General features: G+C 44.1%; 1 protein-coding gene across 1 annotated transcript in view; it reads right to left on the bottom strand.

Annotated features, from left to right (window-relative positions):
- Positions 1-26,852, bottom strand: part of PCP4 (Purkinje cell protein 4) — a 65,931-nt gene that overhangs the window by 22,290 nt on the left and 16,789 nt on the right. Inside the window, exon 2 of the mRNA XM_043474456.1 lies at positions 13,442-13,493. Coding sequence (XP_043330391.1) covers positions 13,442-13,493 — 52 coding nt within the window. The remainder of the gene's footprint in view (positions 1-13,441; positions 13,494-26,852) is intronic.

Below are 26,852 nucleotides of genomic sequence, written 5' to 3'. Positions count from 1 at the left end.
GTGTCAAAACTAAGACCCGGTGCAGCCAAATAAATAAGTAGCCTGAAGCACAGCTGTGCCCTTCAACAGAAGACCACAGACCTTGTCAGGCTGCTCCCCACATAGCATCCTCTCTGGTTTCTGGTGCCTCTCTGCAGGTTCTGCTATTCCTAGTGTGAGATGCTACACTGTTCTTTGTGGGTTTCCCTAAATTCTGCATGAAAGTGAAAGTCGCTCAGTCAGGTCTGACTCTTTGCGACCCCATGGACTACATGGACTCCATGGAATTCTCCAGGTCAGAATACTGGAGTGGGTAACCTTTCCCTTCTCCAGGGGATCTTCCCACCCCAGGGGTCAAACCCAGGTCTCCTGCATTGTAGGTGGATCATTTACCAGCTGAGCCACAAGGGAAGCCCAAGAGTACTGGAGTGGGTAGCCTATCTCTTCTCCAGCGGATCTTCCTGACCCAGGAATCAAACTGGGGTCTCCGGCATTGCAGGCACCCTTGCAAACAGTCCTTTGGAGTTGACCTTCTTCAAACGACTCCTGTGGAAGTTGTCTTCTGGTTCCCCTCAGAATCATGACTGATACATTCGTCACTAAGGGCATCCCACTTCACTCTCCCAGCATCACTTTTTTAAAGTTTCCCATCCCCAGCTCTGACGACCAGCTGTAGCATACACTGTGTGTGTGCATGCCAAGTTGCTTCAGTCACGCCTGACTCTTTGCAACCCCAAGGACTATAGCCTGCCAGGCTCCTCTGTCCACGGGATTTTCCCAGACAAGAATACTGGAGTGAGTTGCCATGCCCTCCTCCAGGGGATCTTCCCAACCCAGGGGTAGCACATACTAGGTGCTCAGCAAATATTTCCTGAATGAACGGATAAACGAATGAGCACAACCAAGCTAGAGTCCAGAGTGCTTTGCAGCATCCCATTTCTGGTAGTTAAGGACCCAAAAGTCTGCATCCTGAAGCGATCCTACCCTAGCCAGCAAAGAATAGAAAGCAATCCAGGATGTTATTGAAGAATAGTGGAGTGAGAGAAGGAGAAGGAACCAAGGCGTTAGCAGAGAGGAACAATTTACCTGTGTTCCAGATAACTATTCCTGCAGAACCGATCACCCTGAATTAGCAGATTCAGCACAAGAACTGAGTGTTCTCTCCCCCCAGTGCTGTAGGTTAGCACGCTTGGCTGAGCTTCTCTTCTCTTGATGGAGCCTCCCACACAGGTGCAGCCGGATGGTCCCAGGGCTGGGGTCACCCAACAACCTTCACCCTCATTCTTGCCATCTGGGAGGGGAGAGCCGGCAGAGTCTGACTGGGTGGGCACCTCTCCAGGTCACTGTCCATGGACTAGCTGGACTTCCTTACAGTATGGCAGTTTAAGGTAGTGGCTCTTCTTTTTTAATTTATTTTTTAAATTTTTACTGGAGCATGGTTCTTTTATAATATTGTATTAGTTTCTTGTTGTTGCTGTTGTTCAGTGGCTCAGTCGTGTTCAACACTTTGTGACCCCATGGACTGCAGCACGCCAGGCTTCCCTGTCCATCGCCAACTCCCAGAGCTTGCTCAAACTCATATCCATTGAGTCAGTGATGCCATCCAACCATCTCATTCTCTGCCGCCCCCTTCTCCGCCTGCCCTCAATCATTCCCAGCATCAGGGTCTTTTCCAATGAGTCAGTTTTTCACATCAGGTGGCCAAAGTATTGGAACTTTGGCTTCAGCATCAGTCCTCCAATGAATATTCAGGTTTGATTTCCTTTAGGATTGATTGGTTTGAGCTCCTTGCAGTCCAAGGGACTCTCAACAGTCTTCGCCAGCAGCACAGTTCAAAAGCATCCATTCTTTGGCTTCCTTATGGTTCAATTCTCACATCAGCACACGACTACCAGAAAAACCATAGCTTTGACTATACGGACATTTGTCAGCAAAGTGATCTTTCTGCTGTTCAGACAGGCAAATCAGCTATACATGTATATGCATCCCCTCTTTTTTGGATTTCCTTCCCATCTACTGGAACTTCTTAAGTGGCAACTGGCTTCTCTCACAGCAAACATTCCCAGAGGGAAAAAGCAGAAGCTTCCAGTTTCCTAAGGTCCAAGCCAGGAAACTCATAGGTCCCCCTCTGCTGCATGCTGTTGGCCTGAGGAGCCTCAGCTGCCCTGAAGCAAGAGGAGGGACTTAGAACTCTCCCTCCACGGGCCAGAGAGTCTGCAGCAATCTTCCATTCTCTTCAAGTCTGACCCCAAACCAGGAATCATACAAAATCACAACCAACACACAAAGGGATCCAGGAATATGTGCCAAGGCCATTAAAAAGTAAGGAAAACTTTAAAGAGAGGGAGGTTTTAAGCCCCTGACTTGGAAAAGTTCTTAGATGCAAATTTCATGCCTAATAAGTTCCCAATGATCTATCTGCTGTGCTTAAACCAGAGTAGCAGTTTAGAAAGTGCTGGGGGTGAAATGTATTGATATTATGAAATGAATAATACATAATAAATTGGCTTTCTTGGTGGGGGGGTATGCTGCATGGCAAGTGGGATCTTAGTTCCCTGACTCATGAGCCCTGCAGGGGAAGTGCAGAATCTTAACCACTGGACTGTCAGGGAAGTTAATATTGAATTGTTTTTAAATAGGAGTTTGTATGTGGTACCACTCAGGCCAGTTACATGGTAGACAATATGTGCAGGGACCCTAGGAAGTGACCAGGCTTGACTGAATGATCTGCTTAATAATTTTTAACAAGGAGCCCAGGTTTTCTTTCTTTCTCTCTTTCTTTCTTGGCTGTGCTGGGTCTTCGTTGCTACACGTGGGCTTTCTCTAGTTGTGGTGCAACTAGAGAGGCCTTCTCATTGCGATGCCTTCTCTTGTTGCAGAGCACGGGCTCTAGGCACACAGACTTCAGTAGTTGTGGCTCCAGGGCTCTAGAGCACAGGTTCAGTAGGTGAGGCTCATGGGCTTAGTTTCTCTGAGGCATATGGAACCTTCCCAAACCAGGGACCAAACCCGTGCCCCTGCATTGGCAGTCGAATTCCTATCCACTGCACCACCAGGCAAATCCAAGGAGCCCAGGTCCTCAGTTTTCCCCTGAACCCTACAACTGATACAACTGGCCCTGTCCTTGGTCCTTGGTAGAGAGCAAGTGAGGTCAGGAGGCAGCAACTGAAGAAGAGCTAAGGCTGAGCTTGTAGGGGCTTGTCTTCCAGAGCCCGGGCTGGGTGATGTCATGCCAACCTTGAGACAAACTCAGCTATGCGGTCTCTGCTCCCCTGTCTGCCTCTGAAGTGGAAGGCACCTGCCCTCAGTGAGGCAAAACCACACTGATGCAGCCTGTTTGCTAGATGAGGTTTTAGCACAGGGCCAACAAAATCCACTATCACATTCTGAAGTCACTCTTAAAAAAAGGATTCCAGATAAAGAAGATGTCACACACACACACACACACACACACACACACACACACACACACACACACACAGGAATACTACTCAGCCGTATAAAGAAATGAAATTTTGCCAATTGCAGCTACACGGATGGACTGGGAGGGCTTCCCAGGTGGTGCAGCGGTAAAGAGTCTACCCACTGATGCAGGAGAAGCAGGAGACTCAGGTTCAAACCCTAGGTGGGGAAGATCCCCCGGAGAAGGAAATGGCAGCTCACTCCAGTATTCTTGCCTGGAAAATTCCATGGACAAAGGAGCCTGGTGGGCTACAGTTCATGGGGTTGCAAAGAGTCAGACATGAATAAGCATGCACTCAGGCACGCACGGATGGACATGGAAGGCATTATGATAAGTGAAATTAAGTCAGAAAGAGAAACACAAATACTGTAAAATATCTCTTATATGTAGAATCTAAAAAATACAACAAACTAGTACATGTGACAAAAAAGAAGCCGACTCACTAATATAGAAAACAAATTAGTGGTTACTGGTGGGATGAGGGAAGGGGGACGGGCAACATGGGGTAGGGGATGAGAAGGTACAAACTATTAGGTATAAATAAGCTGCAGAATATCCTGTACATCACAGGGAATACAGGCAATATTTTATAATAGCTATAAATGGAGTATAACCTTTAAAATGTGAATTGCTATTTTGTACACCTGTAACTTACATAACATTGTACACTAGTTTTACTTCAATTAAAAAAAATTTAAAGAGGATTCAGAGCTAATTTGTTCTCAGCTTGTCAGAGTGAATAAAAAGTGGTCACTTCCTGAGTATGAGGGACCCACTTAGGAAAGAATAAAAATTGTACTTGGAGTGAAATAGTACCGTTTCCTGGCTGAATTGTCTAAATTGAGCCAAATCTTGGCAGTTAATTATTATTGATTGGAAATGCCAACTCATTACTGATTAAGAACGTTGGAAGAAACCAATTGTGTTGCGTGGATTTTACAGAAACTCACAACAACCCTCTGGGGCTCTCCCTAAAGCCACGTTCTGGGATCGCTGATGAGAGCTTTCAGGTGAGACCAGGGAGATGTCTGCCTGCAGGTCTGGGTGAGTCTGTGGTTGCTCTGAGGACGCCTGCAGACTGTCACAGGGATGGGGGACTTCCTTGTTCTGCACATCTGGGACAGGAAAGCAGGTCCCGCCTAAGAGGAAGTCCAGTGCCTTAAGGCAACTCAGCCCGCTGTCTTGCCTGAACACACTGACTCCCAAGAAGGAACAGGAGCTGTGAGCTTCGCTAATGCCTTTGCAATCACAGATGCACCGCTCTGATGGGAACCCTACAGATTTCAACATCTTATCATGGAGCTCAGGCTGCAGTTGTAGTGGATTCTCTCTTCTGAAAAGCTGCTTGTTGTGCAAATTAATTTTTACATAAAATTATGAATGTATCACCTGCTTAAAAAAGCAAAACATATTCAAGTACCTGAGAAGTATTATGTTCATACAAATAATTGATAAGCAGAATAAGAAACATTCCTGTCTCCTGATGAGGGCAAAGGATAGACAGATCATCACTCTCCTGGTGCAAGCTCATAATTCATAGGCTTCAAAAGATCTTCAGTGGGAATTCTTTCAGCATAATTTATAAATTCATTTTTTTCACTAAAACACATGGGCCTTCTCCAAATTCTATTTTCAGTTGGTCTAAAGCTATCTAAAATTTAATCTCAAAAAAAAAGAAAGGAAGCCTAGAGGGAAGGAGGAAGGAAATACAGATAAGCCCACAAATTAGAATACTGCTTCAGTGTTTTACTTTTGAAAATTAACAGGCTGTCCCTATAATAGTCTGTGACCATACCTACGTGCCAGAAGCTAGTTAACTAAATTGATGAGATGATACTGCTGTTGAGACCATGGTTTCCAGCTTGGCCAAGATGTCAGTCTATTAACCTCCTTCAGTGCTATGGACTCAGACCACAGCCCAACCTAGTTGCCCATTTACACCCCAGACCCCTAGTCAAGAGAGAACTTAGGACAGCGTGAACATGGGGACAAGCTGGAGTCTTTGGACCACAGGCCAGATGACCCGCCATCTTTCCTGTGATTTATGCAACCTTGGGGCCTATCTCCGGACTCCCCAAGGAACTTGGGCTGACATAGCCTCCCCATCTCCCTTCCCAAGTCTGCCATGGAATCGGTTGCGCATGAGAGCATTTTAGGCTATGCAAACACCCACAGATGTAGAGAACTAGAACCAGAAGTAGGTAAAAAGCTCCACATCTACTAACAATGCTTCAAGCACATTTACTCCAAAGACAGTGGATTAGAAGCATCGTGTTTATTCACGGTATTTACTAGCACACTGAAGTTATATTATAAGACTCAACCTGAAGCAGGAGTCGGGGCGGGGGGGGGGGGGGGAATATCAATCAATCAGTCACTCAGTTGAGATTGCAGTAATAAATTCCCTGTCATCCCTAATCCCTAAAATAACCTTTGCAAAGAATCGATTCACTTGTTGAACAATATTACCCATTGACCAGGCCTGTGTGGATACCCTGATGGTTTAAAGGCCTGGCCTTCTAAGCAATTCCAATTTCATTCTTTCCCCATCTGGATCAATATCAGGAGCAACCTTGTGTATCCATCCATAGCTTCCTTCTGGAATAGAGAAGCTTCAGAGCATTCCGAGCTCATAATACAAAGGGCACGTCCTGTTAATAGTATTTGAGAGTCATGTTAGTACAATATTTCATCCATTCTTGTTTTGAATTTTTTTCTGGTTACTTCAAATATAGAAAAAGGAGGAGGAAAGGGCCAAGGGACCCCTGTTGGAGACCAGAGTGATGTGATGTTTGACCCTGAGAGCTCTGCGGCATTCAGGGCAGCACGCACAGTGCATCAGTCCAGGTGAATTCAGGGCTTCCTGCAGGTTTTACTGCTCTAACAGAAAACAGATTTAAAGCTTTCTGTTCTGGGAATCATTGCACACCTCAGTGATTGATTATTTAGAGACATGTTTTTCCCATAGCCAGATGCAGTTTAACCAGCACGTCTCTGAGACCCGTGGCCGCTCAGCAGTCCAAGTTACCATTTTCCCTGTTTCAAAGGGCTTAGAGGCTCAGCACGCTGAGCTTCCACCTGAACTCATCTTGAGATTCATGCAGAATTGGCGTATTACATCCTCAGAGTAGAGGAGAACTGTGCAGAGCCCTGCCTTCCAGATCCCCGCAAACAGCAGCCTGCTGAAACGTCCAAAACCCTCCACCCAGCCTCAGGCACCATCATATCCCGTATTTGAAGCAGAACCAGTCACACCTCTGCCATAGGCAGTAACAACGCATGATCCCTCCATAGCCTTTCTGGAAATTGCATTTCCTCCTCTTGCCTTCCAGCCCAACCTGCCCGGACCAAGGAATCAGACCAGCCCCGCAGCATCTCCTGCCAGAACTGACATTCTCTCTTAAGCTTGGTAGTGAGCATTCAGTCAGCTCCCTTTTGTTCCCAGTTCCAAAGCTGTCTCTCCCTACTCCAGGCTGATCATCCATCCTGTGTACAAGACCTTGCCCCACACACTTCCACAAACCAAGGAAAGGAGACAGAGGAAATGTAGCCCAGGCAAAATCTGCCCATGTAAATTTGCGGTCATGGAAAGGTCAACAATATACCAAAAGAAAAATGGGGTATCTGCTGGGTGCCCTGGAGCCAAGGGGGTGGGTGTGGGCAGCATGCAAATTGTTTTGGGAATAAATATTTGAATTTTAGTTCTTATTTGAAAAATCAGGCTCAAATTAATGCTACTCTATCTGTCTCTATGTCTATGAATGTAGGTCCTTCTCAGTCAGTTTCTCTCTCCACATACTTGATAGCAGAAAAATAAAATTGCAATGTGTGTGTCTGTGTTCCCTCAAAATCAAAGGTGAGATAAACTTAAATGTGATTTTTAACTTTATTCAAAACAAGGAAAGTAGAGTACCCAGTACCACCATCTTTGACCTTATTCGTTGTTAGTAACTATAATCACAACAAAGCAAACTAAATCTTGGATGCTTCTAGTACAATCCCACACCTACTAGAAACTTCTCAAGCCATGACCTCTTTTCCAAGGAAGCAGCACCTATCCAAGTATGGTGCTGTATTTTTGCTCAGATACTCAAGAATCCACCTGCTGATGCAGGAAATGTGAGTTCCATCCCAGGATCAGGAAGATCCCCTGGAGAAGGAAATAGCAACCTGCCCCAGTATTCTTGCCTGGAGAATCCCATGGACAGAGGAGCCTGGTGGGCTACAGTCTGTGGTCTCACAAAGAGTCGGACATGACTGAGCACGCACACAACACAACAAATCACATTTCAAAGAGACAACAGCTGGAGTGAGCCCCATAGGTATTTCAGAAAAATACCTTCCTTCTGGGTATTTACCTACAGCCAGGACTGGGTGGGGGGATTCTCTTATCAAACTCAGGTATGTCCATATGCCTTTCACCTCCAAGTACAGACTTTGGAAACAAATATATCACTGCTCACTCAGTCAAGAGAAATCCATTCCAGTTTTAGAAATTCAATCTAGCTTGGGTAAGCCCTCAAGCGCTAAAAGTAAGCTCCATCAGAAGTTTATTACTCATAAATCTTTCCTTCAGATTGGAAGTCACCCAGCAGCCACTCTCTTTCCAGTATTTTCCCACTTTTGTTCATCAATAAAGAAATTTAACTCTTACAGTCTCTCTGAACAATGAACATCAAGATATAAATCAAGAGACACAGCCAAATTATTCTTACAAAATGAAACCTTTTGGTTGTGTCCAACCCTGAATATTCATTGGAAGGACTGATTCTGATCCTGAAGCTGAAGCTCTAGTACTTTGGCCACCTGATGCAAACACCCAACTCACAGGAAAAGACCCCGATGCTGGGAAAGATTGAATGTAGAAGGAGAAGGGGGTGGCAGAGGATGAGATGGTTGAATGGCATCACCGACTCAATGAACATGATTTTGAGCAAACTCTGGGAGATAGCAGAGGACAGGGAGGCCTGGTGTACCACAGTCCATGGGATCACAAAGAATCAGACACAACTAAGGGACTGAACAACAACAGCAAACTGGCGACTAGTGGTGAATAATCCGATTCAGATGATTGTGTCATGTTTGAATTGAATGTAGCAGATGAATTGTAACCAGAGCTCTGAAGTGGCGTTTCACTCAAGTGGAGAGTTATAGGGGCTTCCTTGGTGGCTCAGACAGGAAAGAATCTGCCTGCACTGCAGGAGACCCACGTTCAACCCCTGGGTCAGGAAGATCCCCTGGAGAAAGAAATGGCTACCCACTCCAGTATTTTTGCCTGGAAAACCCCATGGACAATGGAGACTGGTGGGCTATAATCCATGAGGTCACAAAGTGTCGGACATGACTGAGCCACTAACATACGCACATAGGGAAGTCCTATGTGCAAAGAGATGAAGTTCTTGGCCAAGACTACTCAATCACAAAGGCACTTTGTTCAGATAAGAATGAAAATCTCTGAATTATCAAGATACTAATGAGTTTATTTTTTTAATTAAAAAATAATACAACTCTAGTATTTCTGGGGGAAAAAAATGTCTTCACACTGCAGGTAAGATGAGGACCATCTGGGTTGTGTATCCAGAGGTTGGTGTACTGGAGAATAAGGACAAGTTCAAGGTTGTTCTGTATCATATGGGGTGGATATATGTTAAATTTCACATCAATAAATACCACGGCAACAACAACGACACAAAAATAAATCTTAGAAGAATCCAGATTCCTAGCCAATGACCTTTTTGAGATAACATTTAACAGTATTTCAGCAGAGCTCAAGAATTTAGATCCCAATGGGGTTTAATGTATCTGACTTGTGTCTCCTATAATCCAGATTAGAATTTCAAGGCACCCAGACTTCACTCCCATAGTCTTCATTATGCGTATGTCTATGATCAGTTGTTCAGTTGTGTCCAGTTCTTTGCATCCCATGGACTGTAGCCCACCAGGATCTTCTGCCCATGGAATTTTCCAGGCAAGAATACTGGAGCGGGATGCCATTTCCTGCTCCCAGAGACCTTCTTGATCCAGGGATCAAACTCACGTCCCTTATGTCTTCCACACTGGCAGGCAGATTCTTTACCATTAGCACCACCTGGGAAGCCCATAGCCCTGTAGTCTTCGTTGGTGGTGGTGGTTTAGTTGCTAAGTCATGTCTGAGTCTTGTGACACCATGGACTGTGGCCTGCTAGGCTCCTCTGTCCAAGGGATTTCCCAGGCCAGAATGCTGGAGTGAGTGGCCATTTGCTCCTCCAGAGGATCTTCCCAACCTGAGGATCGAACCCATGTCTCCTTCATTGCAGGCAGTCTTCTGTATTGCAGGCAGATTCTTTATCGACTGAGCCACCAGGGAACCCCCTATAGTCTTCATTGCTTTGTGCTAAATGGAGACCTCAAGTAAATTTATAATATTCAAATTGTAGTCAACTAATGATATTTTGGGATGCTCACTTTACAATTAATTGACTACTATTCCGATCTCATAATATTTTGATAGTCTGTGCTTCATATTTCTACTCTCATGGGTCCCTGTTTCTTCAAAACATGTAGACAGTTTCATTTGTATTAATAGGAAATATACATTAAGATAAAAGATCTCTTGAGATACCCATGATGACAGAATAAAATGAATTGAATTTCAATGGGATGTAATATTAGGTTAAAACAAAAATTCCAAGATGATCTTCTCATATTGCATATTTAAGAATAAGGAATAGGCAGCTTAGATTTTTAGGAAAACATTTAGACTACTTCTAGAAAACTTTACCCCAAATTCAATATTTTAATAAAATACCATGTATGTATATCACACATGAGCAGTTATATCTGAAATTAAGATAGAACATGTTAATAACAATTTGAATGTATACAGAGCCATGAGTCTTTAACTATAAAATAATCTTTAACTATCAAATAGTCTTTGTCAAATGAATATCCTCTAATATCTAGAATTATATAAAGAAAAGCTTTATTTGTAGCGTCTTGAATTTTTCCTTTCTGTTTAGTTTTACACTTCCAGAAAAGACATATGCATTTTTCACTAGAGTGAATCAGTTTTTATTGGAAATGAATTTTATGCTTTATAATACCAGAAAGCAGTATCTTCTGTAACAGCTGATAACCACCTCTGGTGCAAAGCGCTGAGCACATAGACTTGCTTTGAAGGACCTGTGGATGCCAAGGGAAAGCCAGGCTGCAGAGCTATTGAGCACAAGGGACCTAGTCCTGCCTTGACCACCACTCTGCCAGACCACAGACTCCAGTCTCCTCCCGCGTGACGCGTGAGCCATGAGTTGCCTAGGGCAGCAGTTCTCAAAGAATGCACTGGTTACCCTGAGGGGACTTCCTTCCTTTCAGGGAGCCCACAAAATCAAAATCACCTTTATGGTACTAAGGTATTATATTATCTGATACTTGCAAATTTTGGTCCTGGAGAAAACTCTTGAGAATCCCTTGGACAGAAAGGAGATCAGACCAGTCAATCCTAAAGGAAATAACCCTGAATATTCATTGGAAAGACTGATGCTGAAGCTCCAGTCCTTTGGCTACCTGATACGAACAGCTGACTCATTGGAAAAGACCCTGATGCTGGAAATGAGAGAAGGTAAAAGAAGAGGGCAGCAGAGGATGAGATGGTTAAGTAGCGTCACTGCCTCAATGAACATGAATCTGAGCAAACTCCAAGAGACAGTAGAGGACAGGGAAGGCCGGCATGCTGCAGGCCGTGGGGTCACAAAGATTCAGACATGACTGAGGGACGGAACAACAACGTGTGTGCACGCAAAGTTGCTTCGGTTGTATCCGACTCTTTGCCACCCTATGGACTGTAGCCCGCCAGGCTTTTCTGTCCTTAGGATTCTCCAGGCAGGAATACTGGAGAGGATTGCCATTCCTTCTACGGGGGATCTTCCCAACCCAGGGATGGAACCCACATCTCTTATGTCTCCAACCCTGGCAGGCAAGTTCTTTACCACTAGTACCACCAAACAACAACAGCAAGGTATTATTTGCTTTTTTAAAATCTCGTCTTCTCATAGGTACACAGTGGAATTTTCTAGAGGCCACACAACACATGATATTACAACTGACTGAATGTGGAAGTAGCTGTCTTCTACGCAGCCAGACATTACAGCCATTTGCAAAAATACAGAACTCTCCCACTGTCTTGCAAAAGTATTTTTTTCTGTCTCGGAAAATATTATTACTTTTTATTTTTAAAATGTTATCTATGTCAACATATTTTAGGTTTGTCACTTTAGTTTTAGTGAACAAAAAAGTAAACCCTTTAACCATTTCTCCATTTTAATTTCTAATATGAGAACCATCAGTAGATATAGCCAACAAATCAGAAGTTCTTTGGGGGTCTTTGAGAATTTTTAAGAATGAAAAGAAGTTGTGAGAGCCAAAAGGTTGAAAACCGCTTCATGAGGGCATCTCTGAGAAGCCTTTTGACACTAAATCCCATGATACTAAGGTTGGCAGGTTCCATGGATGTTAACTCCATTGACAAGATGGACATGAATCTATGAACCCAGATAATCAGGAAACTCTTGTGAGACATTCCATCCTTCTCTGTTTGAGCGGTTCTCATTTTGCTCCTCTCTGCTCTCAGAATGCCTTGCTAATAAACCCACCAACCCACACCCACACAGAGAAAATGGGAAAAGCTGTGGGCATCAGCAAAGGCTTGCGAAAGAGCACATTTCCTCCCCCACCCTCCCCAAGCCCCCAGGTCTGATCAAGACATTCTTGGGTACCAGTCCCTCTTTTTATTAATACAATGAACTTTTCACCCCAGGGGTCACCACCACACAGTCCCTCTCCAGGACAAAGGCCCAAAACAGGCGAGTGAGTCAGCAGCCACAGATGAGTGGCCCACCAAGAAATATTCTAGAACTTAAGACTTGCTCAGGCCCTACTCAGATTCGAAACGGAGCTTCCTAAGTGGTTTTCAGAACCCTAAGGAGTTTTTACAGCCAGGATCTGAGATTGACATTATCTACAACTGGATGAGCAGCATCAGCTTAAATTCTATCCAGCAGGAAGCAAGGAATAGTTTTCCATGAAAGGTGAGTTCATTTTGTAATAAACAAAAAGTTGGAACACCCAGGGTCAGGGAAGATCCCCTGGAGAAGGGGATGGCAACTCACTCCAGTATTCTTTCCTGGAGCATCCCATGGACATAGGAGCCTGGTGGGCTACAGTCCATGGGGTCACAAAGAGTCAGACACAACTGAGTGACTGAGTCACAACTGAGTCACATACAGGAACACCCAGAACTCAACCTCACCAGGACCACAACCCCAGCCCTGGGCTTTTTATTCTGGTGACCAGTCATCCTCCATTACAACCACTAAGGGTGGGGAGCTGGGCTTCTTCCCAGCTCTGTCGCCTTCAGAGTCCGTGTTCTTCCCTTTCCCGGCCACATCCCAGCTCCTCCGCTGCCAGTCTGTTTCAACGATAAAATTTAATGATCCTTCCTACAATTGAAGGCTGAGGTGGAGACTGGAATGGAGAATATACGTGCTCTGCTCTCTGCTATTACTTTTATCTTCTGTGAGTCCGTGCAGTGACACCCTGCTCTACGTACGAGGGAGAGCAAAGCGAGTTTTAAACCTCCTTTTCTGTGAAGTTGAGCGCTTCACAGTTTTCAAAGCACTTCTCTCATTTGATCTCATTTTATCCTCACAACAACTCGGGTGATTCTCACCACCCCTAATGAAGAAAGCAGAGAACTATATTTGCATCGTAATTATCATGTTGCCCAGAATGGGCGTCCTCCTTTGAGAAGGAAACTGATCTTATCCACTGTGTTTAGCTCAGGTTTTTTTGTTGTTGTTGTTTTAAAACCAGACCATGGTGCCCACTTTGAATTGCTAAAATCCACTCTACACCAAAGTGCAGGCATAGACAGTGGCTGATTTGGCTAAAAGTTATGATCCACACCTGCCATGTGCCCAAAACTACAGACGTAAGTAAGTAGTTAGACTATTCGTGGGGTCTTACCATTTTCACCAGATGGCTTGTCTTTTCCATTGGTCGTCCCAGCTCCTTGTCGCTAAAGGCATTAAAAAAGAAAGAAATTGTTATCAGTCACTTTCAGGATTATTTTTATCTCTTTCAGGATTATTTTTATCTCTTTCATTGTTTCCAATACTTCTTGCATCATAGCAAGTTCTATGTCACTTTAGCTCAAGATGGTTAAGGCATGATGTTCGTGAGACCAAGAAAAGATCAGTCCAAGACAGGATGTTTTGAAATGTCACAGACTGCCTCCGTGGACCAGATCCACTGCTCTATGAATTCAGTTCACTAGTCACAAGGGATAGCAGACAGGAGACTGTTGATGGAACATAGCATCAACAGAAACACGAGGGAAGCAGCAAAGAGTTTCGCCAACTGCAACAAGATCAGAGCTATCACTTTTGTCAATAATTACACTGCCACATTTTTATTCCAATCACTATATTCAATGTCTCATCTTCAAATATATGGTATTCAATTTTTAAAAGTCTCATGTCAATGGTCAGAATCTCTCCAATCATTAGGTTAATTTTCTGTCCATGTTTATGCCTATCATGTGTATTTTCAATTTACCAGGTTGACCAAAAGGAATGTCTTATGGTTAATCTTGAATCTTTGGGCAAGATTCTCTGAATAGGTGGCCTGGGGAGCTATGTGCAATGTATTGCACATGCAAGCATTTAAGCATATTTCCTCAAAGCTTATACAGCGACTACCTTTAAATAACATGCTGTGCAGAATTGTTCTAGTCCATGGAGAGAGAAGTCTTTTGTCAGTCCAGTTTTCTGGTCATCATCAGAAAACATGCTTCAAGTTAAGAAAAACAAAGTGATTGTAAAGTCTCTAGCTTTCAGGTGCAGAAAAAGAGGCCAGGCAGGGAGCTGATTTGTCCAAGTTCATGAAGCTAATTGGTGGTACAATCAAGACTGGAGACTGGACTTCCTGCCAAGGTTAGTACCTTGCAGGAATAGTCATCATTATGTAACTCTCTGATGGGATCCTAGAAAGAGAAGCAAGGCATTGACCAAGGAGAAAATCAATATAGGTGACTCCCATCAAGGATCAGAATGAACTTAAAATTTATATTTGAGTCCAAGACTTCAGCTTAGAGCAGTATTTAAAAAAATTATTAGTTCCTATTATTGTCCAATGTTGTCATGAGAAATTCCCAGGCCCTTGGCCAACCCTTGATTAACAGAAGCTGGATCATCTGGAAAAATCTTGCTTGCATGTTCTGATTAGTGTAAATAAATATGGCAAATGAATGATAGAGACTTATGTGAACAAATTTAACCATCCCTGTGTACGCTTACTACCTGGTGCAGATGATAACTCCAGAGAGAGGAAAATCAAGCCTTCCGTTTATTACAAATCCCACCACACACATGCCACACACAAACACACACACACACCCCATGTACACACAGACTCCATCTCAGTCAAATGGAGTCAAATTTGAGAAGTGCAAATGCCCACCCAGGTCAGGAGAGTACTCTGCTTCATTCCAAGAAGAAAAACCACCTCTCTCTGGCAGGAAGTGGAAAGAAAGCCTAGATAAATGTGGGTTCCTTCCTCTTATTTAATTTAAAACATTTTTTTCAGAATCCAGACCTGCCCATGATCCCATGGAAGAAGAAGGTTGCGGTACTGGCCAAACATCCACTGATCTTCAATAAATTTCTCCCATTTCGTTCCCTGTATCATAACATCTTTATCTAACGCACTCAACTTGTAACACATCATCATCTTGATTTAAACCAAATTACACATTTCTTAAATACAGTAGATTTGTAAGTGAAAAGCCACTTTATTCTTGCCTGTGTTTACTCAGTTTCATTTTTTTAAAACAGAAAGCTGGTAAATTTGCTGCACAGGATGGAAATCTGGTCACCATTGTGAAGGATCAAAAGTGACATAGCAGCCAGTTAGGGGTTGAACCACTCCAAGGTTTAAACCCTCCATTCTTCCCCACACAGTTCATAGAAGACTCGGAAGACATGGCAAATTCCACAGAATAAAAGGACAGGGCTTTAGAGCTGAATAAAGCAAATTCAATGGCATACAAGTGCAAAAGAGGTGCACATCCAGCTCCATTATCTTTAAATACCTTAAACACTGACACCTTTCAAATGTCCTGAATACTCCATTCCATAAAAGATCACCTCTAAGAAACCTGAAGGAAACCAAAATGAAATGTGCACTGGGGAAGAAAAGGGGTTCGTTTTCTAAGAATTTCTAAGATAGGAGTTTTGTGTCAGGTCTTATTCGATGGAGGCAAAATGAAGCTGATAGTTGTCATAAGGAGATTGTGTCTCGCATCAGAGAACGATCCCTACAAAAAAGAACTAGTCATCCAAAACATTTTGTTTCAGAATTCTTTCAGACCTGGCGACATTTTCAAGACAAAGCTGAGAACAGTGAGGGGAGCAGTCAAGAGGGCTCTTATTCCTGTTCCAGGGGTCTCCAGGGTCATCACCTGTGATTGTTTTATCACTAGGGGAGGAGCTGAAACTCCCCTGAACCAAGTATCTGGAGGGGGCCTGAGTCAGGGTGGGGCTTGGGGTGCCGAGGCCAGACAAGCTCCAAGTGGTCCTGCGCGTTACGGGCTCAGTGAATTACGACAGCATCATTAACCAGGCAGATACCACCATGGTCCTCATCAGCATCACTCTACATACTGCATCCCCAGGCACAAAGGACTTGCTCAAGGTCACACAACTGGGAAGTGGCAGAGCCTGAGCTCCAACCCAGAGGCTCTGGCTCTTTAGTTGACCTTTGAACCACTGAGCCTGCATATCCCCTAGTATCCTTCTGAGCCCACCCCACCTCCACCCAACACACCAGCAGGTGGGGAGATTGCTACGTGGAGGGCAGACAGCACCACAGAGAAAAATAGTTTAAGAGAAAATGCATCACCATCAATACCCTGCTTCTATCACCAACGGGAAGTGTGGGCTTCCCTGATGGCACTAGTGGTAAAGAATTCTCCTGCCAATGCAGGATACGCAAGAGACCCGGGTTCAATCCCTGGGTCGGGAAGATCCCCTGGAGGAGGGCATGGCAACCCACTCCAGGATTCTCACTTGGAAAATTCCATTGACAGAGGAGTCTAGTGGGCTACAGTCCAGGGGTCGCAGAGAGTCAGACACGACTGAGCACACACACACTGATGGCCTCTGCAGAATTTCTCAGGAAGTATAAGAGCCCTGTCTAAGGACGCAGATCAGAATGTTAATATGATAGCATTGGGGCCAACACTGGAGCCTCCTTCTTCTGCAGCACAAGCAGGAGGCTTGAGCAGGGAGGTTTCCTTCCTCGGTGATGTTAACTATTACAAGCATAGCATTTCAGAGTTTGATAAATCCCAGTTAAGTAGAGAACAGACTTGTAGACATAGTGGGGGAAGGAGAGGGTGGGACAAATTGAGAGAGTAGCCCTGAAACATATACATTGCCATATGCAAAATAGATAGCCAGTGGGGATTTGCTATATGACCCAGGGAGCTCAACGCCGTGCTCTTTGACAACATGGGGTAGGGGGGTGGGAGGTCCAAGGCGGGGACATATGTATGTCTCTGGCTGATTCATGTTGATGTATGGCAGAAGCCAACAAAACACTACAGTGCAATTATCCTCCAATTAAAACTAAATGATTTTTTAAAAAGGAGCCTAAGTGAAGAATAAGCGTATATAGTTCCTTCTTACAATTCAACATAATACTGAGTACTCATAAAAAGGCAGGACTGGTTTTCAAAAGTATGATTCTTAAAGTGATTTTCCCTGTCAGTCCCCTGACACCAAAGGCTACAGGGAGATGACAAGGAACATGTCTTAGCTTGGCTTCCCAGAAAGCAAAGTGCAAGGCAAGAGCTGTTTGTGCTACAATTTAATTGGGGAGGGAGGTTCCAGGAATGAGTGGGGAGGACAGGTGGTGGGGCCCAGACAGCCATGCAAGGAAACGGCATCTGGTAGGCACTGCCAGGGGCACCCAGACCTCGAGACTGCGCCCTCCAGCAATGCTCGAACTCTGCTCAAGGACAGACTCCCAAGATCCATCAGTTCCCATCTCTCACTGGCCCAAGACATGCACTATAGGGCTTAATTCCCAATGGTTCTAGTCTGGGCCATGCCTCCAACGTGGCGTCTGCCCAAGGAAAAGGAGGACACCCCTGGGAAGGAGATGGAGACACACGGCATGGGCAGGAGGTGACTTACAGTCACTTAAACCTGCCTGAAGCCTGCAGAGCCCACGCTGGCTGCCCACCCACAGGGCCCTCCCTGATGGGACCTGAAGTGACACAGGAGAGGTGTCTGACTCAGCACATCAGCTTGGCTGGTGGGTCTTTGCAACCAAGTTGCAAGCTCACGCACAGTCCTTTCATATTAGAAACTTCACTAGTGAAATAAGCCACATCAATTTTCTGGTAAATAACCAGCGTTGGAGCCACTTCTTCCTGTATTTTGAGCTCAGAGTGTGTGCAGTCACTTTTTGCTACATCTAGGGGCTGGGACTCATTGGAAAAGACTCTGATGCTGGGAAAGATTGAGGGCAGGAGGAAAAGGGGACGACAGAGGATGAGATGGTTAGAAAGCATCACCAATTCAATGGACATGAATCTGAGCAAGCTCCAGGAGATAGTGAAGGACAGGGAAGCCTGGCATGCTGTAGTCCATGGGGTAGCAAAGAGTCAGACACAATTTAGTGATTGAACAACAGGGGCCATGCACACATCAGTAAGACCCGTCTCAAAAGTGTTGGTTGGAAGAGAAAGTGTGCTGTCGTCCTACCCATCACCATCAGACTGTAGCCCAATCCTACGGTGTGACCATCACAAGCCCCCACGTCCTCTGTTCTTGCTTGTGAGATCTATCACAAAACCTTTGTGTTCTTTGAGTATTTATCAAGTCACTGCCTAAGGAGAGTGAAGTGTTCACCCGCCTTGGGACAGGATTTAAGATGACATCAAGAAACTCGTTAATCAGAATAAACACTGCCTGGGATCATGTTTGCATGGAATCTGAAGGAGAAAAAAAAGTCAAGGTGATAGGAGCAGAGAGTGAAATGGTGGTTGCCAGGAACTGGGGTAGGGGAAAGGGGAGAAGCTGGTAAAAGGGTACAAGCTTAGTTATGAGCAAGGTTAGAAGATCAAATGTGTTACATGGTGACTATGGTTAATAACACTCTACTGTAAAGTTGAAATTTGCTAAGAGAATGAAACTTACGAGCTCTCAGCAAAAAAAAAAAAAAGGTAAAAATTTCAGGTGATGGATGTTGAAATTAAACCGATAATGGGACTCCTTTCATAGTGTACAGGTATGTCAAATTTTCCAGTTGTACACTTAAATCATGTCACAGTTTTATTTGTCAAGTATACACCAGAAAGGGCTTCCCAGGTACTCCGTGGTAAAGAATCTGCCTGCCAGTGCAGGAGATGTGGGTTTGATCACTGGGTCTGGAAGATCACCTAGAGAAGGAAATGGCAACTCACTCCCGTATCCTTGCCTGGAGAATCCTGTGGACAGAGGAGCCTGGCAGGCTATAGTCCATGGGGTCACAAAGGGTCGGACATGACCTAGCAACTAAACAACATACTTCAACAAAACTGGAAAAAAGGTGAATATTAATGCAATATTTTAGAAAATCAAAACTACTGCAAGAAGTCATGATAAACAAAATACCCACATTTTGCACAAAGATGAGACAGATGGGAACCACTGACATTTCCTTTTGCCACACTCTTGTTGGCTCTCCCAGGTGCTGGCCATGTTTCCCTAAAGCAAATAAAAGACTCAGGAAGTTGAGTAATTTCATGGATTTATACAATTATTCTAATACGGTCTTTGAAACTTTTCTTCTACAGCTCTCAAGGGCCAACACTGTGGGTTATGATTCATGCTGTCATTTTTCAAGTTTTTATTCTATGATTTCTAGAATACTGCAGTGGAGGGTCTCGCCTTTCATATTTCGCTGTTAATACCCATAAAATCGGTCATGCCAATCATATGTCGTATAGGACCGAGAATCACTAAAACCTGCTTCCTCAATAAAGCAGACCCAGAACCCTGGAAAGATTTTGTCTGTTTGGAAAATCCATTCAGCCAGTATGTACTGCTTTCATCTTTAGGATAAAACACAAGTTCCCATGAAAAGACATTTGCCTTTCATTTCAGAAGGCTGGAGAGAATGAAATGTGAAATGAATTCCAGAGGGGCACAAATGACAGTTCAAGAATATTTTCTGAATCTGCACCCACTAAGTGGATAAACCTGTCTTAAAAAACTTGGCTTTCTCCTTAATTTGATGAGCTATGACTCCAATATTTTGGCCACCTGATATGAAGAGCCAACTCATTAGAAAAGACCCTGATGATGGGAAAGATTGAAAGCAGGAGGAGAAGGACAGAGAATGAGATGACTGGATGGCATCACCTACTCAGTAGACATGAGTTTGAGCAAGGCCTGGGAGATGGTGAAGGACAGGGAAGCCTGGCGTCTGTAGTCCATGGGGTCACAAAGAGTCAGACACAACTGAGCAACTGAACAACAAAAGACTCAACTAGAGGGTGACTAATTTCAAAGACCCCTTAGGCTTGGGGAACAAACTGCCTTCTGCAGCGGTAAGGGTCCCAGGGCATCCCCAGGGTCCCCAGGGTGCCCAGAGTCCCCCAGCTCTCCATCCCTCCTTGTTTCATCTCCCCAAGCACCTCACCCATTGTGCCACAAAATTCTGGAAAGAGCTGCATGCATAAATTTGCTTTGGCAACACTGGAGAAAAGACCACCACCCTCATGGCACCAGATCCAAGGGGGCAAAGGACAGAAGGGCCTGTAGAAGTCTTTGGCTCTTGAAGGCATTTCTTCTCATCCTCCTTATCAAGCCATCAAGGTAGGAGAGGATGTGAGTGAGCTTCTCACAGCCCTGGGGTCAGCTTGTCCATGCTGCTGCATTAGGAAAATTCCTGTAAGAGGACTTTGGTCTCACCCAAGTTAAGAAATAAAAGATTTCATGCAGAAGGAAGATGGCACCACACAGAAACTCAGATCCACAATAAGAAAATAAGAAGCTCCAGAGAGGTTCCAAAGGAAGCTAAATTAACACTTCCTAATTGCTCTAAAAATAACTTCCTAAAGAAAGAGCCAGCTGAAATTTTGTTAAAGGGCTGGGTAGTAAATATTTTAGAGTCACAGGCCAAGTGGTCTCTGTTGCACCTACTCAAGTCTGCAGTTGTAATGAGGAAGTAGCCATAGACAATATGCAAACACTAGCTGTTTTCCAACAAAACATTATTTATTTTTTAAAAAAATTAGGTATATTCAGCACTGTGCAAAACTATTAGCAGTGAAGTCATGGATTCAGTGCCAGACAGAGTCTGCGAGCAACTCAGGGGGTGACTGGCTCCTGGACTCACAATTTACTCCTCTTTCCTTGGGCCAGGCCCTAAGGGTCCCCAGGAGAAGGAGGATATGCTCTGACGTTGGTTGGTCACAGCCTGGAGGGAGAGAGACTAAACCAACCATCTCAGATGGTGGGTAAGATAGGACACAAGATGACCAAGTTCAGGGCCATGGGTTAGGGTCCCCCAGCTCACACTGGAGTGAGTAGGGGGTCAAGGACAATTCCACATTTTGAGGGGGGAAATGAGTCACAGTGACCCCACAAGCTGGGCAGAGCTGGGGAAACGCCTTACCAAGTTCCCTCCTGAGAAGGAAAGACGGTGACCTCCGGCTCCTGCTGTCACATTAAGGACCTGCCATGCAGCAAGTTCACTCTCCCATGTACCCATCAGTGACAGCGTTTTCCAAAAGAGACATTACTTGGCATTATCAAGTGGATGGTATCACTGTCTCAAGGGAAAGGAAAGTATGTGTTTCAAGGCATTTTTTTAACGTTTTCCCCTCTGTCCCCAATGTCTGACCTCTGTTGGACTTTGTCTGAAGCTCCAGTACTTGACCATCTGATGAAGAGAGGTGACTCATTGGATAAGACCCTGATGCTGGGAAAGATTGAGGGTAGGAGGAGAAGCGGGTGACAGAGAATGAGATGGTTGGATGGCATCACCGACTCGATGGACATGAGTTTGAGCAAGCTCTGGGAGATGGTAAAGGACAGGGAAACCTGATGTGCTGCAGTCCGTGGGGCCTCCAAGAGTCAGACACAAATGAGTGACTAAGCAACAATAACCAAGAAGTTACAGAGATTTGGCAAAAGAATGAAAGAAACATCCACCCCACCCGCTGAGTTGCTTAGAAGCTCTTGTCAGCAAGTGCTCCTTCATACATTCTATCCCCTGGTAATGACTTTGCTCTGAAGTTGTTTTTTCTCCAAGACTCTGTCTTCCTTTTGTGTGGCTGCATCCTGATATTCAGATTACTAGTGGCTCAGGGATTCTGGCACCCCTTATATGCTAGCATCATGACAAGAAGATCCTCAAATGGGTCATAAACAAGGGGGAAAATGACAATCTGTGTGTTTTGGGGCTAGAAGACTCTCAGGGAACATGAAGGCTCAGATAATTGCAATATTCTTTGCAGAATCGATATCCTGCACACAGAAGAGAGGGCAAAATGGAGAAAGGGCCCCAGAGTTCTCATTCCATCCTTCGAAGATGTCTTTTGATGACCATGTTTATAAAGAATGAAACAGAAATGTTTCTATGGTATTATATTAAGGCGTTTTTCTATGGTGTTATATTTAATTTTTATTGATGAAAGATTGTGAGTCTTTTAGATGAAATATCAGATTTTAAATGGACAGTGATGGGGAACCATGGCGATCGCACAGTGAAGTAAGATTAACAGCTGGGTCGGCCAGCACAGGTCGCTGATGTGTGCTGGGGGCCACCACCATCATGAAATCAGTGGTTTCTCAGTGACATGAAAGGCACAACATGAAAGGCCTCTTTTAAAGCAAAGGCCCCGAATTTGTCTGAAGAGCAGAAGAGACTCTCCTGCCAACATTGTGTGATCAGAACAGAACTGATGTAATATCTTAGCACTGATCATTTTAAAATCATCTATGATTCTCCTGGTAATACTCCAAACACTGAACATTTAAAAAATCCACCAATTTAATCCCTAGAGGTCAGAAGAGAACTTCAACTGGAAGGATTTCAAAGAAAGTCCAAAAGTTGGTTAAAAAGAAAATGATGGGATCTTCATGACAAAGGCATTAACCTTTATAATTCTTCCTAATTCTTCTGCCTTCTGATACTACATTCAGCTCGGAGCATTTTTATCCTGACCTTTATGTTAATAGAAGCAATTAGCATGGCTCTGGTGAGACAGGCCATCTATCCCTCATTTTTAGGGACTGGCAGTTTGTTTTATTGAAATTCACTTTGTACTTTATCCTATAGCTATATATTTTAAATGAGTATTTTCTACCCTTAAAAACTTTCTCCATGCCCATTTTCTTTTTCAGTAATACTATTTTCTACTTATATAAGTGAGATAGGGCCATAACGAAAATCTTAGAAAATAAATACACAAGGAAGAAAGCAAAACACTTGTAATCCAACTGTTTGGAGTTAATCTATGTTAACTATCTTATCACCCTCAGAAGTTCTTTTTTAGGATAGTCTAAACCTCAGTTATAAGATTATAAACATGTCAAGGCTCACCAACTATACAACTAAAAAGGATAATTTTTACTGTATATAAAATATACCTTAATAAAACTGATTTTTAAAAAAGAAAGCAAAGAGTGTCCTGTTTTCAGGCTGACCAGGCTCTGCAAGCCTTTCACTTAGCAGCTGTGTGACCCTGTACATGACACGGGACATCTCTGAGCCTCAATTTCTGCTTCTATAAGCCAAAGATGATAATACACCCACATCATCAAGTTGTGAGAATTCAATGAGATTAAAACATTCACACTGCCTGGAGGAGATCCCTAAAAAAAGTCAGCCTGCAAAGTAATGCAAAAGAGGCTTGGAAAGACAACTGATTCTTTGTTCCCACTGTATTTTTCTTGCAGCGACCCAAGGAGCTCAGCAAAACTTGAGGAAGGAGGAAGCTCAGTAAAACTTGAGGAAAGAAGAAGCCCAGCCTTCGTGTGCAGCCAGATGAACCCTGAAAAAAGGGATTCCCTCGGCTTTTTCTGCACCTGTTCAGTTTCCTCTTCGTGGAGAATTCAAATAAATATGACTAAATTAAGCGTGTATTTCACATGTCTATGTGAGAATCCAAAGACAGAATATTGGTATTTATGATCTTTTTTTTTTTTTTCATAAAGTATGCAGCCTTCATCTGCTAGTCGTTAGACTGTGAATTTCAGTTGAATTTTCCTCTGCTTCTGCTGTGCATGTGTTTGTGTGGTTGGTATAAATCACTGCTTTTATTTTTTTCTAGAAAGAGAAGATGCAAGAAGAGAGTAGATATGATCAAAGAAGGAGGTGGACAGAAGCCCCCTTTACATGTGTGCCTCTTACCTGATCAGCAGACTCTCCCTGAGTCTGAGGTTGAATAAAAGGACATGTGGGTCGACTCAACCTGACTCAGCCGCCTTTGGAAACCCCACAGGTATGCAGGATGCTAGAACGGGGCTCCGGGACCCTTCAGACAGCTCTCTCTCCATAATTCACTCTGTCCGGGTGTCCTGACTTATTTTATGTGCTTAACTAACTTCACAGACTCTTGCCTGGACACTTGGTAAGAAAGGCAAAGCTTAGTCTCATGCATTGACTTCTCGTGAGGAAGCACAGATGCTGATTCAGCCCCATCTGCTACTCCGAGTGCCTCTCTGAGAGGGGTTGTTCCGGGCTTTAAGAGCTAGAGTCTTTCTTTTCTGGTAATAAAGAAGCAGCCAGGTTTGTTTTTTTTCCCCCCAACTCAACTAAAACAAATATAGCTTCAGAACATGGTATACACGACTGAGGTTGTGTACTTTGGGAAGAGAGGGCAAGGCTTTGTCCTAAATCAGCGGTCAAGGCTCAAGAAATGAACTGAATCCTAGCCCACTTCAGTGAGTTTGGATGAATATTTGAGGACCTATAGTAAGGAAATCTGGGCCTTCTTAGGTGGTGCTTGTGGTAAAGAACCTGCCTTTCGATGCAGGAGATGTTAGAGATGAAGGTTTGATCCCTGGTTCAGGAAGATTCCCTGGAGGAGGGCATGGCAATCCACTCCAGTACTCCTGCCTGGAGAATCCCATGGACAGAGGAGCCTGGTAGTCTACGGTCCATAGGGTCTCAGAGTCAGACACGACTGAAGAGATTTAGCACAGCACAGTAAGAAAATCTATGAAGCAGGCAAAAATAGAGTAAATAATATAATTACAAATAATAAATTTTTACATATGTGTGTGTGAGTACATATTGCTGGTCCTGTTTAGTAGCTTCAGTGATGTCTGACTCTTTGCAACCCTATGGACTATAACCCACCAGGCTCCTCAGTCCATGGGATTCTCTGGGCAAGAATACTAGAATGGGTTGCCATTTCCTCCTCCAGGGGATCTTCCCAACCCCGCTTCTCTTGCAATAGCAGGCAAATTCTTTACCACTGAGCCACCAGGGAAGTCTGTGAGTATATATACACAGATATAAAATACAAATAAGAGAATGAACCAAAAAAAGTGAATCAAGAGAGATCCGAAAATGGTAGAAAAATTATACTATATATAAAATAGATAACCAGTAAGAACTGACTGTATAGTACAGCGAACTCTATATTTTGTAATAACCTAGAAGGGAAAAGAATCTGAAAAAGACATATATAACTGAATCACTTTGTTGCATACCTGAAACTAATATAACATTGTAAATCAATTATGTGTCAATACAAAATGAATACATAAAATGACTAAAAGAGAAAAAGCTATATAAACCATTGGATCAGCTGCCCTCTGGAAAGCTGAAAATTCTAGCAAACACCGCCCCCACCATCCAGCAGCACCAACCAACTCAGTCTAACGCCTCCACTTCCTTCACATCTGATATTGCTGCAAATTTTATTTTCAAGTCCCTCAGAAATCCAGAACAACTTAATTTGCTGGAAAACCAGCCCAGATGTAACTGAGTTGAAGGTTGCCTTACAGGGAGGGGGCTGTTACAAAAGAAGGAAACTGATGCTGCCAATTGATGCTTTTGAACTGTGGTGTTGGAGAAGACTCTTGAGAGTCCCTTGGACTGCAAGGTGATCCAAAGAGTCCATCCTAAAGGAGTTCAGTCCTGGGTGTTCATTGGAAGGACTGATGTTGAAGCTGAAACTCCAATCCTTTGGCCATATGATGCGAAGAGCTGACTCATTGGAAAAGACCCTGATGCTGGGAAAGATTGAGGGCAGGAGGAGAAGGGGATGACAGAGGATGAGACGACTGGATTGCATCATCGACTTGATGGACATGGGTTTGGGTGGACTCCAGGAGTTGATAATGGACAGGGAGACCTGGTGTGCTTCAGTTCGTGAGGTCGCAAAAAGTCGGACATGACTGAGCGAATGAACTGAACTGAACTGATGCTGCCAAACTGTTTCATGCCTGCACATACCAACCCTGGATCCTACTATGGTGAGAACTTTTATTTCCCAAGTGCAAACATCATCCTTTAATTGACCCTTGACACATCTGCCCTCTGTATCCCCTGACATCACACAGGCAAGGAGAGAAGGGTGAGGACAGAGGGCTTAAGCATAGGAAAAGTCTCTGAACAAAATAGGCAGCTCGGAGTATTGATCAGAGTCAACAACCGCACTCAGTAAAGATATTTGGAATCCTAATTGGGGGAATTTTCCACACTGAGGTTATAGCTTAGCATTTATACGATCTTTTAAAAATGTATGCTTTCCAAGTGTTTTGAACCAGCTTTATGACTCCATCCTCAGAACGGTCCTGTGGGGTCAGCCAGCATCACTGATTTCTTGTTCAAGCGTGTCCTTGAGTGGGCTTCTTCTGAGCTGGCCTGAAAACTCCATCTGATTCCTGGGTAAGACCCGCAAGCCACCTGCTTCCACGGTCAGGCGTGGGCCATTCCTAAAGCTCTGCTTGGATGGAGAGAAATTATATGTAAAAGGCTCTAGGCATGACAGAGGACTATTGGAATTACATTTTATCACTCTGTCTCTCAGTTTGGTTTGGTTTGATTTTTTTTGCTAAAAAGCAGTCAGGCAGCCCCCATTCCGCACGTCCCTGCCCCCACATTACGGGGCTAGCCTTGTGGCTGAACAACGCACCCAGGGTCCCTCCCGTAGCAGGGCCCGCACTGGTGTCATACTCTCAAAACTCTTCACCACGTTCAACATGGAACACCACATTTCTACTTTTCACTGTCACCCAAATTGTGTCCATGGTCCTGTCCCCACCTCCCCATCGTAGGCTCACCTGGGCCTCCCAGTTCTGAGCTTTGGTCACCTTGAAAGAGGTTCATGGCAGAAGTGGATGGAAGCAAGTGATGACAGGGC

This window comes from Cervus canadensis, chromosome 7 (genome assembly GCF_019320065.1).
Source record: "Cervus canadensis isolate Bull #8, Minnesota chromosome 7, ASM1932006v1, whole genome shotgun sequence".
Lineage (NCBI taxonomy): Eukaryota > Metazoa > Chordata > Mammalia > Artiodactyla > Cervidae > Cervus > Cervus canadensis.
The sequence above is the reverse complement of the archived record's forward strand: the minus strand, read 5'-3'. Positions and strand labels throughout refer to the sequence as shown.